General features: G+C 34.7%; 3 protein-coding genes and 1 long non-coding RNA gene across 5 annotated transcripts; 2 read left to right on the top strand and 2 right to left on the bottom strand.

Moving 5' to 3' along the window:
- Positions 1-1,157: 1,157 nt before the first annotated feature.
- Positions 1,158-5,118, top strand: LOC139862958 (uncharacterized). The gene is made up of 3 exons (XR_011764338.1): positions 1,158-2,635; positions 4,526-4,570; positions 5,005-5,118. It is a non-coding gene; the product is annotated as an uncharacterized lncRNA (long non-coding RNA).
- Positions 5,119-6,937: 1,819 nt separating this feature from the next.
- On the top strand, positions 6,938-8,737 carry LOC139863566 (UPF0481 protein At3g47200-like). The gene has a single exon (XM_071852185.1). It carries the CDS (start codon positions 7,025-7,027, stop codon positions 8,588-8,590), a length of 1,566 nt encoding a protein of 521 aa, XP_071708286.1. The 5' UTR covers positions 6,938-7,024; the 3' UTR covers positions 8,591-8,737.
- A 49-nt stretch (positions 8,738-8,786) lies between these two features.
- Positions 8,787-10,499, bottom strand: LOC139863567 (protein RER1A-like). 2 transcript variants are annotated; one of them, XM_071852187.1, is made up of 3 exons: positions 10,020-10,499; positions 9,046-9,226; positions 8,787-8,967 (listed from the first exon to the last, which is right to left on the bottom strand). In XM_071852187.1, exons 1-3 carry the CDS (start codon positions 10,430-10,432, stop codon positions 8,908-8,910), a joined length of 654 nt encoding a protein of 217 aa, XP_071708288.1. In that variant the 5' UTR covers positions 10,433-10,499; the 3' UTR covers positions 8,787-8,907. The 2 variants fall into 2 exon arrangements, with proteins under 2 accessions (XP_071708288.1, XP_071708287.1); XM_071852186.1 differs by having other exon boundaries at positions 8,787-9,226.
- Positions 10,500-12,263: 1,764 nt separating this feature from the next.
- On the bottom strand, positions 12,264-13,232 carry LOC139863721 (uncharacterized). The gene has a single exon (XM_071852328.1). The coding sequence runs from the start codon at positions 13,230-13,232 to the stop codon at positions 12,264-12,266; it is 969 nt and encodes a 322-aa protein (XP_071708429.1).
- Between the last annotated feature and the right edge of the window lie 509 nt (positions 13,233-13,741).

Here is a 13,741-nt window from a genome sequence, read left to right on the forward strand (position 1 = left end):
CAATGCCATCATATGTAATTTTACTACGAAATACAGTATTGTGAGTTTCATTACTCCCTTTTTAAATGCTTTTGCAATATATATTTTTGGGACTGAGAATACATGCGATGTTTTATAAATGTTTGACAAAATAGACACAAGTACATGAACTACATTCTATGATAGAATTATCTGAATACAATGGTTCGATTTCTATAAAGATTGCATTAGCTACCATCGGTGAGATGGTTTTTATCTTGATTGCATTAGCTACCGTCGGTGAGATTGTTTTGCCTTTTTGCATTAGCTACCGCCGGTGAGATTGTTTTGCACTTTCTGTATTCTTATCAGGTGTTCTTCATATGAATGATTTTTAGCCGTGAGCAGACTGGCATATTATTTGAAAAATGAAATCTTGTGGTTTATTAAAATTATGAAATAATTTTTTTATGATAAACTAATGAACCCACCAACCTTTTGGTTGACACTTTTAAGCATGTTTATTCTCAGGTATTAAAGAAGTCTTCCGCTGTGCATTTTCTCATTTTAAAGATATTACTTGGAGTCATTCATGGCATATTTCAAAAGACGTTGCATTCAAGTCGTTGAGTTCAATAAAGATTATTATTAAATAAATGACAGATTAGGTCATTTATAGTTTGGAAATTATGAAATGGTATACATGCCTGTCAACTTTCGATGTAATGAAAGTTTGTCTTTTAAAAACGAATGCAATGTTTGTAAAATGTATCATTTAGAGGTCAAATACCTCGCAATGTAATCATATGTTATTGTATTCGTCCTTATGGATTAGGACGGGTCGTCTCAATTTCCTCATCGTCGGCGAGTAATAGAACACGAAGTTGTCCCTCTACACACTTATGTTGAGGTGTGTATTTCTGACCACATTTGAAACATAATCCCTTACGTCTTCTATCTTCCCATTCAGTTTTTGTTAAATGTCGAATGGAATTGAAATTAGGGTTAACAGACCGTTGTACAGGAAGGGTGTTTTGTTGGGCCTGACCGGAAAGTGGACCGGATGAAAAGTTGGGCTTAGTAGATTGAGTAGATGGGCTTGAGAGTGGACTAAATTTATCATAATGATAATTAGGGTTCCAAGTAGAGAGACTATAGTTGTTACCTGAGCCCATAACAGTTTTACCCCTGGAGCTTGATTTGTCACTTTGTCCGGTAGCAATGGCGACGTTCCTGACGTATTCCATTGCTTGGTCACACGATTGGGGATTCAAGGTCCTCACCCAAATTCGTACATCGTTCATTAACCCTCGTAAGAACATTTCTATTGCTTGTTCTTCTGATTGGTTAGGGATTAGGGCCGAGATTGCTTCAAACTCGTCAATATAGTGGTCAATGTCTCCTTCATCAAATAGGGAACCAAGAGCTTCACGAGGGTTTCTAAATTTCGTACCACTGAATTGAGTAAGTTATTTGAAGCGGAATTCGCCCCAGGTTGTTGCAGGGTGTTTAATCAGAAGATTTGTAAACCAATTCAAAGCCGTGCCGTCCATACACATCCGAGCTAGGAGGAGTTTTTGATCGATTGGAGTGTTGTGAATTTGAAAATGCAACTCAACTTTAGTTATCCACCCACGAGGACCTGTGCCTTCAAGTAAAGGTAGTTTTACTTTGGGTAGTGAAAACAGGGTGTCATCGAATTGGGTTTCCCTTATGAAGGTGTTATAGGTTTCATCATTTGCGGTGCCAGATCCAGAAATAGAAGCATGGAATGGTGTTTTTGGAGCTGATGGTTGTTTTTGATTTGAAGCAATTAGGTGTTGAATTGTTTTTGGGAGGTCATTGAGTACTTGTGTCATGGAGGTGATGGTGTTATTCATTGTGTTGATGGAATTATTCATAACATGCATTTGGGATGAAAGTTGTTCAATCTTTTCTTCATGAACATCAATACGTGATTGGAGACGACTTGAGATTGCTGGTGGATCCTGTTTCACCATGATTGAGAATAGGGTTGTTTGGCAATGGAACCAATTGATAGGGGTTTGATAAGGTAAATAAGAACAGATGAAAAATAAAAATGGATTGATGACTGGAATTGAAATTGATTATTAATAAAAGAGTAATATTCAGATGAAATCCACACAACGGAATTCAATCTGTCCAAGCATATTGCCGATTACAAAAGATAACAGAAAATGACATGCTCTCCCACTAACATGATTCCCCTATCTATTCTAACAGAATTAGCCATACTCAATGATTCTCTGCCACGTGTCCCTGACATCTCCTCTTGTATACTTTCCATACTTTGGGCTGCAACTCCATGGGCTCAGCTGCTGCATTGTTGGGTTCCCTATCATCTTAGCATATTGATAACGTTAAAAGAAATTTGTTTGGAACTTTTGCCACAATCCTCCAGGTATGCTACTTGCAGTTTGAAAACAAAGCATCTGAAGTCAGTATAAGACAGTATGCTGGAAATCGATAGTCAATGTTGCTCTTACATGATCAATAGTCGTTGTGGATTTCATCGTGATAGTCTCCAAGTCGATTGAATACATGTACAATTTTTTTTATTTCCGTCCATGTAATCGGTACTCATTGTTCGGTCTTATACACGCATCAATATGGAAGTGCTCACTTGCTTATCTTAATCTGTATTCATTGTCATCAGGTACATCAGTGTTATGTTTCCTCTTTGTTATGTGCTTTTAACTTATGTATTGCATATTTAGTTCAATGTTATTTATATCAAAGTGGTAGGCAACACTATATTAGTAGGGCATTGGAGTCTTCAAATATATATGTGGCATTCTTTATTATTTTGCCAAAGTAATCCACCCATTTGTTTGTCTTATTGTTGTATTATTTACATTCTAATTGTTATTGGAATACAAAATTTGCAATGTCTTTTTTAATTGAGCTTCTGTGAGTAGTAGATGACAAAAATAGAACTAAATATTAATGTGAGCATTCTAACGAGGACCTAAATTCATATATAATAGCCTTTATGCTTTAACTATTTTGTGCGAATGTTGCATGACCTCTCCTTCATATTGTTGATATAGAGTTTCATAATTACTTATGTTATTTATTGTATGTCTTTAAGACTTCGTATTGCTCCTTCAATGTGTTAGTTGAATTTTTGGTGGCCTTTCAGTTTGTATTGTTTATGCTACTAGGGGTTGAGTTGAACTGTATTTGACATAACATGTTTTCAACATCCTCATAGACTTTAAATGGGTCGTTAGTGAGTGGCTGATTTTTTATTGGATTATTAGTCAAAATTTGCTTATTTCTATGCATTTTTTTGGTTTCAAGGGCTGTTAAGAGGTCTCATTTAGAAATGAGTTGAAATTAACACTAGATAGGTCAATATGGTGTCACAATGAGTTTATGCGAAGTATTCTTAATAGAAAGTGCAATTGGTAGTGTCGATAATCAGATATTTGTGGGTGGTACATATATGATTACTAAAAGTCAAATGAAAAAGTCATCGATCCAGTCTGACTCATTCTCTTTACTCCTAAACTATATGAGTAGGCTGAATTGGGTTAGCTGATACTGACCCACATCACTAACACATATTATTATATCTTACATACTTGGTTCATGTTACTACAGATTAGCACAAATCCTAACATAGGAGGGCGGAAGAGAACATAATCAATTTAGTAGTAAATATGTACAGTAATATTTACTGGTTTAGTCACAAACTCACAATTGTAAGCGTAGCAAGTGCAGTAGAAAAGATATAGAGTAAAAAACTTTAAATAATAGTGATTAGGAAAGATATATAGTAGAAACATTTAATTATAGTGATCCAGTCGACTAACAAAGCTTAACAAGATTTTGTGTGAAGCAATGTCATTGTCATGTACTATAAATCAATGGGTTAGAACCTACTACTTTATAAAAAGTTTTTTTTGGTTATGATCTTGGTTTGCTATGTTGTTAAAGAGTTGGTTCTTGGTTCAACTTTCTATGTCATGGTTTCTTTTTGTGATGTGTTTACATAAGAACTGTGAATTGTACGTTTAGAGCTTATAAGTTATAACCTTTATAACATTCATTATAAAATCATTCAGATTAATATATTCACAGAATGCGTTGTTTGTATCATTATTATAGCTTTAGATAATGAGAGTTTGGACTTGGAGTTTGTATGCATTATTCATTAGTAACAATATTTCAGCAACGACTTTGAAATTGGCATATATTCTCATTCATATTGTAGAAAAATTAACTGTCCCATTTTATTTATAACTCATCTTGAGCCATTCAGGTGTAGATGGGTTTAAGTTGTCAATTATACCTTTTATGTTACTCAAACCAGAACACTTATAATCTCTGCATGTACCTTAAGAAAGTCGGTTTCCTGTTTAATTTTAAGTTCAAGACTCATACACAAAACTTTCCATCTTAAATTTCATGCTTTTATTAGGGACTTTTAGGCTTATGATTTATGGTTGAAATGTTGTATCTTGATTTTGAATAATTGAGTGGGGTTTAGGTAAAGCTCATCTTCGAGATTATAACATAACTTATGAACTTATTGATGCAGGGTTACAATGTTTTGCTGAATGTTTCATGGGCCAACTTTGAAAAGGTTTGTGCAATTTTCAATCTTTCTATTACCGACATGTATGAATAGTCAATACACATCAAAGTTAGTCCCATCAGATTATGCCAAATGAAATAAATATGCAGGTGTTAGTAGGAGTAAACAGGCCTATTACAAGTTAACAGTTCAATGTTTATCACAAGAATAGGCCTTTTATTTACTTTCTTAGCAATATGATATGTCAGTATATTTCGATCACTAATGCACCAATTAGAAAGTCAAATTATGTTTTATATAATATATAATTGAAATTTTGTAGTTGCAATGTACCTATAAAAAATTCAAATTATGTTTTATTTGGTTCGTTATATGAAAGATCAATAGAATAATCAGTTACTGATCATGTGGTGACTATGTTATAGTACTGTTATTATCATCTATTTCATTTCAATATATATCATGGAGTTTCCTTTGTGCAGTTGCTTAGTGAGAGACAGAGTCCAAATGTGCTCAACTTTTTGGAAGTTGTCAACAGGTAAATTTCTTTCTTATCTCATGTTAACAGATTGTCATTACTAGGGGAATAACTAGATATGGCAATTTCGACCCATTTATATACGAATGGTAGATCTACGAGTTAACTGGCTAACATATTTAATGCAAAAGAAACAAGTCAAATTGGTAAAGCTTTTTCGAAATATATATTGAAATGAAATTTTGTTGTTGTCTTCAGCAGACCACACATCACATAATGTTTGAAGAGATTGCGAATGTCGATAATTGATCTTTGTAGGGGATATTGCAACTGTTTAGATCTTCATTTTTTTTTTTTTTTTTTTTTTTGTAAAGTTGGAATACATTGGGTCTTTAATGAATGGTATGAAGAATCATATAAATATTTGATGTATAATCGTATGACCAATTTGGACTGTCAGATGTGTGGCGAAAGAGATCAAATGGATCTTCACATATTAATTTGTTGGTGCCTTACAATTGATCATTTCATTAGTTTATGTGTTTCTGTGTAATGCACAGGTTTATAAAACTAGTAAATTATATAAACCTTTAAAAACGTATTAGAAAAGCTCCAATCGAATTGCAAAGCGTATGAACAGTAACTATTGGAATTTCTCTAAATGAATAAATATAAATATAAATATATTAGAGTAACTATGACCAAAAGTTAATTAATTTACCCATTTTTGCTAAAAGACCTTCTTGATGATACAACTAAAACATGTCATATATGACCGTACATAAATATTTGATCGTTCTATATTCCGCAAATGCAAATTAAGCCAGAACGCCGTTACCCAAACGATCCAAGATATAAAAATCACCATTTTTCCGCTCATATGGGCCTAATAGTACACGCATATAACCACTACATAAAATGGTTGAGCAATAATCAGTCTGTAGTCTGGATTCGGCGGCTATATATCATAAAAATCTCACAAGGCTTGTCATTGTTTGAAAATATGGTAATGAATAGCTTTCAAAGCTCTTGTTAAAAAGGAGATATATGTTCAACGGTATTAGGTAGTATTATTATATAATAATACAAACGTTAAACCGTTAACATAGAACCGATTACCCTAAATGACATCAAGCTATCTTTTACTAAATCTAGACTGCAGAAGGATATCGTTTGGCCTGCTGCTGGACTCTATTAATGTAATCAACCTTATCCTGCACACATGAATTAGAATAACTTTTGCAACATCAACTCTCAAATCATGCAAACTATCCATCGCAATCATAGCATGACTATTACCATTGTAAAGTAGCGATGAGCATAAGATTGAGCAGGAGTTGATTAAGAGAGGCCAACAAATCTTGAATACCAACAAGAATTTGTTTGACTCTTATAAGTCAAAAGTCAATTCTAACTTTGGTCTAGATAAAACAGTTTAACATGAACAGAAACTCAATTTAATAATTGGTGGATATCAATAAGAATTCACATTCACATGGCTAAATCATGCAAGAAAATGTGACAAATGAAAGCAAATAATTATCATAGGTGGGAATGGAGATTTAGTGGAGGGAATTAAAAATTAGCTTGGTGTGGGGCCATAAGTTTGGATCATCCAGCTGTTCATTGACCCCATTAGAATAAATCTTAGTTAGAGTTAAAACAAGCAATAGTTAATTACAAGTAATTGGTTGTATGCTAAACATGCTTCAACCACTTGAACAGTACAACCTATTGATGCAGTTTAACTTATTAGAATCAGATAAGCATGTTTTCTTTAATCAAAGATTAAAATCTTTTAACTCTCTAATTAAAAACATCTTCTTTTTTAATCCTAAAAGTCAATAGGCTATTAGGTTTGCTTCTATATAATGCATTCTATTGGAGTAAATCAGATCTAATTAAATAATCATTAGTTGTGCAGTTGTAATGTCACTTTCTATCCATCATCTTTTTTAGTCTTAAAAGATCTGAATAAACTTCCATTATTTTACTTGTAAGCATTAGTTTCTTGAACACAAAACATGGTGGCTGTGTTCAACAAAGAACTATTAAGCTGGTATCTAATTACTCTAAAACTTAAAGAAACCGTTGATGCCGGATTAATCCCAACTTCTAGCCAATCAATCGAGTCTCCAAATCAGGAAATACAGAATTCGTCCGATGCAATTCAGATTGCGATCAATGGTGATTCTGAAAACCCGACAGAGGGTCCAAAATCACCCGAATCTGAATGGGTCATCAGCGTTAGAGAAAAACTCGGTCTTGCTCAAAAAGATGACGTGGCAGGAACATGGGGAAAACTCTGCATCTATAAAGTTCCACAGTATTTGCGTGATGGTGAAGATAAAGCTTATATACCGAATATCGTCTCTTTAGGCCCGTACCACCATGGAAAAAAGCGTTTGCGGGCCATGGACCGCCATAAATGGCGGGCCTTTTACCAGATATTGAAACGTGGTGATCAAGATGCTAAGATGTATCTCGATTCAATTAAAGAACTTGAAGAACGCGCACGTGATTGTTATGAAGGACATATTACTTTTAGTAGTAATGATTTTGTTGAAATGATGGTTCTTGATGGTTGTTTTGTTCTCGAGCTTTTTCGTGGGGCCACAGAAGGGTTCATGAGGCTCGGGTATTCACGTTGCGATCCGGTTTTTGCGATGCGGGGATCGATGCATTCGATACAAAGAGATATGGTAATGCTCGAGAATCAGATTCCGTTATTTATACTTGACCGATTACTCGGGCTCCAGTTCGGTCAGCCCGATCAGAAAGGGTTGGTGGCAAAACTAGCTTTACAGTTTTTCGACCCGTTAATGCCAACAGATGAACCGTTGACGAAAAGTGAGAGGAATAGAATGGAATTGACACTCGGGTTAACCAGCCCGTTTGACCCGTTATCTGATTCGTATCTTCATTGTCTTCATGTATTTAGGCAGAGTCTATTGCGGACTGGGCCACGGCTCGAACCAAAAAGATGGATCAAGCGATGGTCTCATAATAGTCGAGTTGCAGACAAACGTAGGACGCAGCTCATACACTGTGTAACCGAGCTTAAAGAAGCCGGTATCAAATTCAAGAAAAGAAAAACCGATCGTTTTTGGGATATAAAATTCGAAAACGGGATTCTAAAAATACCCCGTCTCTTAATCCATGACGGAACCAAATCACTATTTCTTAACTTAATCGCATTCGAGCAATCACATTTAGATTGCGGAAACGAAATTACATCGTACGTAATCTTTATGGATAATCTGATAAACTCACAAGAAGATGTCGGGTACCTTCACTATTGTGGGATTATCGAACATTGGTTAGGGAGTGATGCTGACGTGGCGGATCTGTTTAATCGGTTGTGTCAAGAGGTTGTGTTTGATATCAACAACAGTTATCTTTCAAAGCTTTCGGAAAAAGTTAATCGGTTTTATAATCATCGATGGAATTCGTGGCGTGCGAGTTTAATGCATAATTATTTTAGTAATCCTTGGGCTATTATCTCATTTTTTGCAGCTGTAGTCCTTCTGCTTCTTACTTCTGCACAGACGTTTTATGGTGTTTATGGGTATTATAGACCACCTTCATAATGTTCTTGCACATAAAGAAACATACAATTTGATTGATTTATTTTGTCAAATAAAATTTCCATCGAGTTTACAAGGGTGTTGATTTGTAGTTTCATTTGGAACATGTAATATTTGAAAATTTTCCTACGTACAATTGATCAAGATGTGTTAATAGCAAATTTGATATATATACTACATGTATATGTAAGCAGATACAAAACCTTAACCTTCATTCATCTATCAAGTTATGACTAAGAAAACCTAAACTAAAAAAAATATTTTAAAAATAAACTCCATTAAAAAGTTAACGATAACTTTAATCTAAATAGTTTGATCTTTCAATCTCTGGGAAGAACACTTGCAGTTTCTGTTAAACTTGCCCTCTTTTGATCGTACCTCTGTATATGAAAATACTTGGTGAATGAATGTAATGAAGTACTGCAACGTTGAGGGTAAAATGGGAATAAAAAATATACCTGTTTTCCAAAGGAAAATGGGACATATTTGTATTTGACCATATGTAGTATCTGCTTCTTCATGGTGAGAGTGAATAAGATGATCCAATAAAAAAGGAGTATAGGCCAAAAAACAGGCACGTCAAACGCACTAAAGAATGTCAACACGAAAGCAATGCAGAAGGCCTTCGTTATAGAGTACCTATCATCAAAGAAACGAGATTATTTGGATCATCAAATCATGCATTTTGCAAAACCTGTGTAAAAAAAGGAACGCAGTAAACAAGAAACAATTCTTCAGAATTCGAAAACTGTTGACGACAGATTTGAGACCCAAGCATACCTAAAACCATTACAGATTGCTCAAAAAGACACGTGGAAAGTTTAATTAACTTGAAACAAAAAAAAAAAAAAAATTAAAAAATTATGAGCAGCAGTTACAGAACAAACAATCCTCAATTCTAACCCAAATTTCACACAATCAAATCATACCTAAAACCAAACCGTAAGCCTAACCTAACAAAGGTGGTGTTTGTCTTTATGTTTAGAACTTGATTATTTGATTATCGCATTTTCAAATCGTATATAATCACTTTCTAGTGTTTGGCAAGTTGAACCAAAAAATCAATTATTTGCGATTTGAGATACTCAAAACGTGAAAATGAAAAAGCAAGTCACCCTTTATTGCAGAAAAACGTGTTTATCAGATTATCACGTTTTACTTGTTAATTTAACAAATAATTTTAACTGACTGATTATTTGATTATTGCGTTGTAAAACAGTATAATTAAATCCAAACATTATTAATTTATAGCAAGTTTTGATAAAGTTGATTATTTGATTATAATTATCATAAACGCCTAATCAATTTTCAATAGGCAAACCCAAACACCCCCAAAATCAGTTAATCACAGAATTAGAAATTCAATTTAAATCACTAATTATCAAAAACGGATCTAAATTGTAACAATTAACATAAAAAACACAGTAATTACCAAAACTTAAACTCCGGAAGACGGCGAACAAACGGCCGGAACTCATCTGAGTTCCGTGACGGTAACGTGGGACCATCGGCCAGGTCCTGAAATTCAGGATCAACCTGAGGAGATAGAAACGTTATCAAGAGATTAAGGATATAAATCCCTAACGCATATGAGACAACGTAAAACCCTTGCACGTACAGCACGCGAATAGTGTAAATAATGGAGATCATACAGAAGATGATCCACCGGTAGAGTACAAACGGTGTTGACTTGTCAAGCAGATGTTGGTAGCGTTGTGAGACCACAAATGCCCAGCGTTGTACGGCTGCTGCAGGAGTGTCGGTTGAATGTAACGCGCCTGATGATGGTGGGATGTCGGTGCTGGGATGAGTAGTGGTAGTAGGGTTTGTTCCTGGATCCATCATTTTAAGGTTGAATTAATTACGTCAAGATATTAGAAACCGATTTGGAAATAGATACAGGAGGAATATTTTCGTATGATTCTGTAGTGGTAAAATTTTATTTTATTTTATTTTATATTTAGGAAAATGATTTTTCCTACTACTCTTTAGACTACTCTTTAGACGGTTTCTAATCGTGAACGTCGTCACTGATGTACTTTTTGGTATATATCAAGGGTCAACAGATAAAGTTAAATAAAGGGGAATGTTAAATTTGAGGGTTAAATTTGTGAATGGGTGATGTGATAAAATATTATTCGTAGTTGGGTATATAATTTATTAATTAATAAGTAGTTGTGGAGCTCTCACTTAGTGCCGGGCTCCGTTTTAAATGCGAGTTAAAAAACAAGTTTTGATATATTTTGTAAAATAAATTTTTTTTCGACATCTAACATTGAAGGGTTGTTCATTTTGTGAAAGTTGATTCCTTTAACGTTCGGGGTTTTTTTAATAATAAAAGTTAGTTGATCTATTTTGTAAAAAATAATGTTTTTCGACATCTTTTGGTAGCATTGAATGGTTGATTCTTTTACGAAAGTTGCTTCTTTTATCGTTGGAGACAAAAAAAAAAATTACTGTAGCACAGTAGTGGCCCCTGTGGGTCTAACTGTTTGAGCGCAGCGTACAAGTCAGTAAAGCGTGATTGGTGTTATTATTCAGTATTTTTAATTTTAGTAATGGGATAAATAATAATTTAGAATTTAGAATATAGGTATAAAGTGGGGAGGGGTTTGATTTGTATTTTAATGAAAGTTAGGGGTTTAGTTTTGTGAAAAAACGAAAATTTAAATAGTACTATTCATCATAATAAGACAAATTTTGTCTATTAGATAATAGTATAATATAATATAATAATAATATATAAAACTATGTGACGAAATCTGATTGTCTGAAAAATATTTGACACCACTTTGCTGATCCGTCACATTTTCGACTAACGCCCCATGCATCAAATTTTGACGCCACGTTAGGGGCGTCAAGAGCGTCAAAGATGTTGCCAAGTGGGATGACGGGAGAAATTTGACGCCGGGTTAGAAACAGTCTTATGCCTACTATTTAACCTACCCAATGAATTAATGACACGTGCCTTTCCTTTCTAGACACCAATCAATATCTTATTTTTTTTCCTAATATCTCTAAATTACCCTTAATAATTATTTAAATACTATTATAATATAATTTACAAAAACATGTTGTAAATGTACTGGTGATAATCTGATACGGCGTGAAATATATTGCTTACCTAGCAATTTTATTTAGTTCGCATTCTGCTATTCTTCCTACACGATTGTTAAATCAATGAGAAATTATATTTCCTTCTACTCTTTATGCTTACTATTTAACCTACCAAATATATTAATGACACGTGTCTACTAAATGGATTGAGGGAGATTAGAAAATATTATAGCTGTCAATTAATGTTTACATAAAAAAAAAGACACATGTCATTAATCTATTTGGTAGGTCAAAATATCATTTCTCAAAAAGGGAATATTGATTGGTTACGTAACTACGTTTATTCTTTTTTAGTACCTGTTTTTAACGTGTGATCAACCATCAATTTGTAACTTTGTATCCATTTATATGTATCTACGTATCTATTTCTATTATTGTTTGTTTGTTTTTGTTTTTTTTTTTTTTGAAAAGCAAGTGTATTTCATTACTAACCACTTATTTCATTACTAACCACTTAATGTACAATTTTTTTGGCCTCATTATCAGTACCAATACACCACGAGATACAATATTGTCAAGATATTTACATTACAATACAAAATAGTCTAAAACTCGTGTACTAGCCTATACCCTGCTTGTTTGGATGCGTGACATAATACCCCGGGTTAATAAGCCATTGACTCCACTCGAGATTACTTTTCTTTAAACGTTTGGAGATCCATTGAAAGCTTTTGAGTTGCACCTCATTAAGGATGTTAGCATGGTTCCAACTAGCATTTGAAAACACCTTTTTGTTCCTTGCGTTCCAAATTGAGTATGTGACTACCCACATTGTCGCCTGCCATATAGTTTTACCCATTGCATAGTTGATCGAGCTCGGGATGGTTGATAGTGCTGCATTCACGGAAGAAGTGTCTATGTCCATGTTCCACCAACTATCAATGCCTTTCCATACTTTATAAACCTCATCGCAATGTAGAAGGGCATGGCTTACGGATTCAGTCTCGGCATTGCATAGCGGACACAAAACCGAGTCAAGATCCATTCCCCTCTTATCTAGCTCAACTCTTACCGGAATTCTTTGAAGTAAGGATCTCCAAATAAAGATATTGACCTTTTGCGGTATTGCTTTGTTGACAATGGTTTCGGTAACAGAAGGGTGGCTTGTGAGCTTTTGTTGGTCTACCAAGGTTGCAAGAATTTTTGTTGTGAACCTGCCATCATTACTACCTTTCCATAGCCATTCATCCAATGATTTCCCGCTAGGTTGTAGAGACGATAACAAGCTGATTAATGCATTTAGTTCACCCATTGACCTTCCTCTAGGGTAGCGTGACCATACCCAACTGAAATTGCGATTACCATCCACGAATTGAAGTTGATCCATAACAGTAGCCTCTTTATTAACCTCTAGTGCATACAATCTTCCGAATTGGTTTTTCAACGAACCGTGACCAGTCCAATCTTCGTGCCAAAAAGAAGTGCCCGCTCCTTCTCCAATCAGTTTGTAAAAAGAACCCGTAAAGTCAACCCCCATCGTGTCTATGCGTTTTCCCGCTTGAATGATATGCCTCCATGTTGTTCCCATTTTTAAAGTCCTGCCATTGTTAGTACAAGATAACCCGCCCTCTTTTCCATAAATACTAGTAATGACCCGTACCTAAAAAGAATCTTTTTCGGTTTTGAATCGCCACCACCATTTCCCAAGAAGAGCTAGATTTTTAGCCTCAAGACTCCCGATGTTTAAGCCCCCCTCCCGATAAGGTAGTAAAACATGAACCCATTTGACCCAACTCAACTTTTTTCCCTCCCCAGTCCCGCCCCAAAAGAAAGCGCACCTTAGAGATTCGAGAAGTTTGATCACGCTTGCAGGAGACCGGAATAGAGAGAAGAAGTACAGAGGTATGCTACTTAACACCGATTTTATCAAAGTAATTCGTCCCCCGAATGATAATTGTTTTGCTTTCCAATCCGATAGCCGCTTTTTAAATTTATCCACCACACATTGCCACTCGTTTGATTTGTGCATTTTGACACCGATTGGAATCCCGAGATATTTAGATGGAAATTTTCCTGGTTTGCAGCCAAATTTAGCCG

This window comes from Rutidosis leptorrhynchoides, chromosome 8, assembly GCF_046630445.1.
Source record: "Rutidosis leptorrhynchoides isolate AG116_Rl617_1_P2 chromosome 8, CSIRO_AGI_Rlap_v1, whole genome shotgun sequence".
In the NCBI taxonomy this organism is placed as follows: Eukaryota; Viridiplantae; Streptophyta; class Magnoliopsida; order Asterales; family Asteraceae; genus Rutidosis; species Rutidosis leptorrhynchoides.

Coding starts and splice junctions, on each gene's coding strand:
- LOC139863566 (XM_071852185.1), top strand. CDS start 7,025: ATGGTGGCTGTGTTCAACAAAGAACTATTAAGCTGGTATCTAATTACT.
- LOC139863567 (XM_071852186.1), bottom strand. CDS start 10,432: ATGATGGATCCAGGAACAAACCCTACTACCACTACTCATCCCAGCACC. Junction 9,227..10,019: donor CTTCCGGAGTTTAAGTTTTG/GTAATTACTGTG, acceptor CTTTGATGATAG/GTACTCTATAACGAAGGCCT.
- LOC139863721 (XM_071852328.1), bottom strand. CDS start 13,232: ATGGGAACAACATGGAGGCATATCATTCAAGCGGGAAAACGCATAGAC.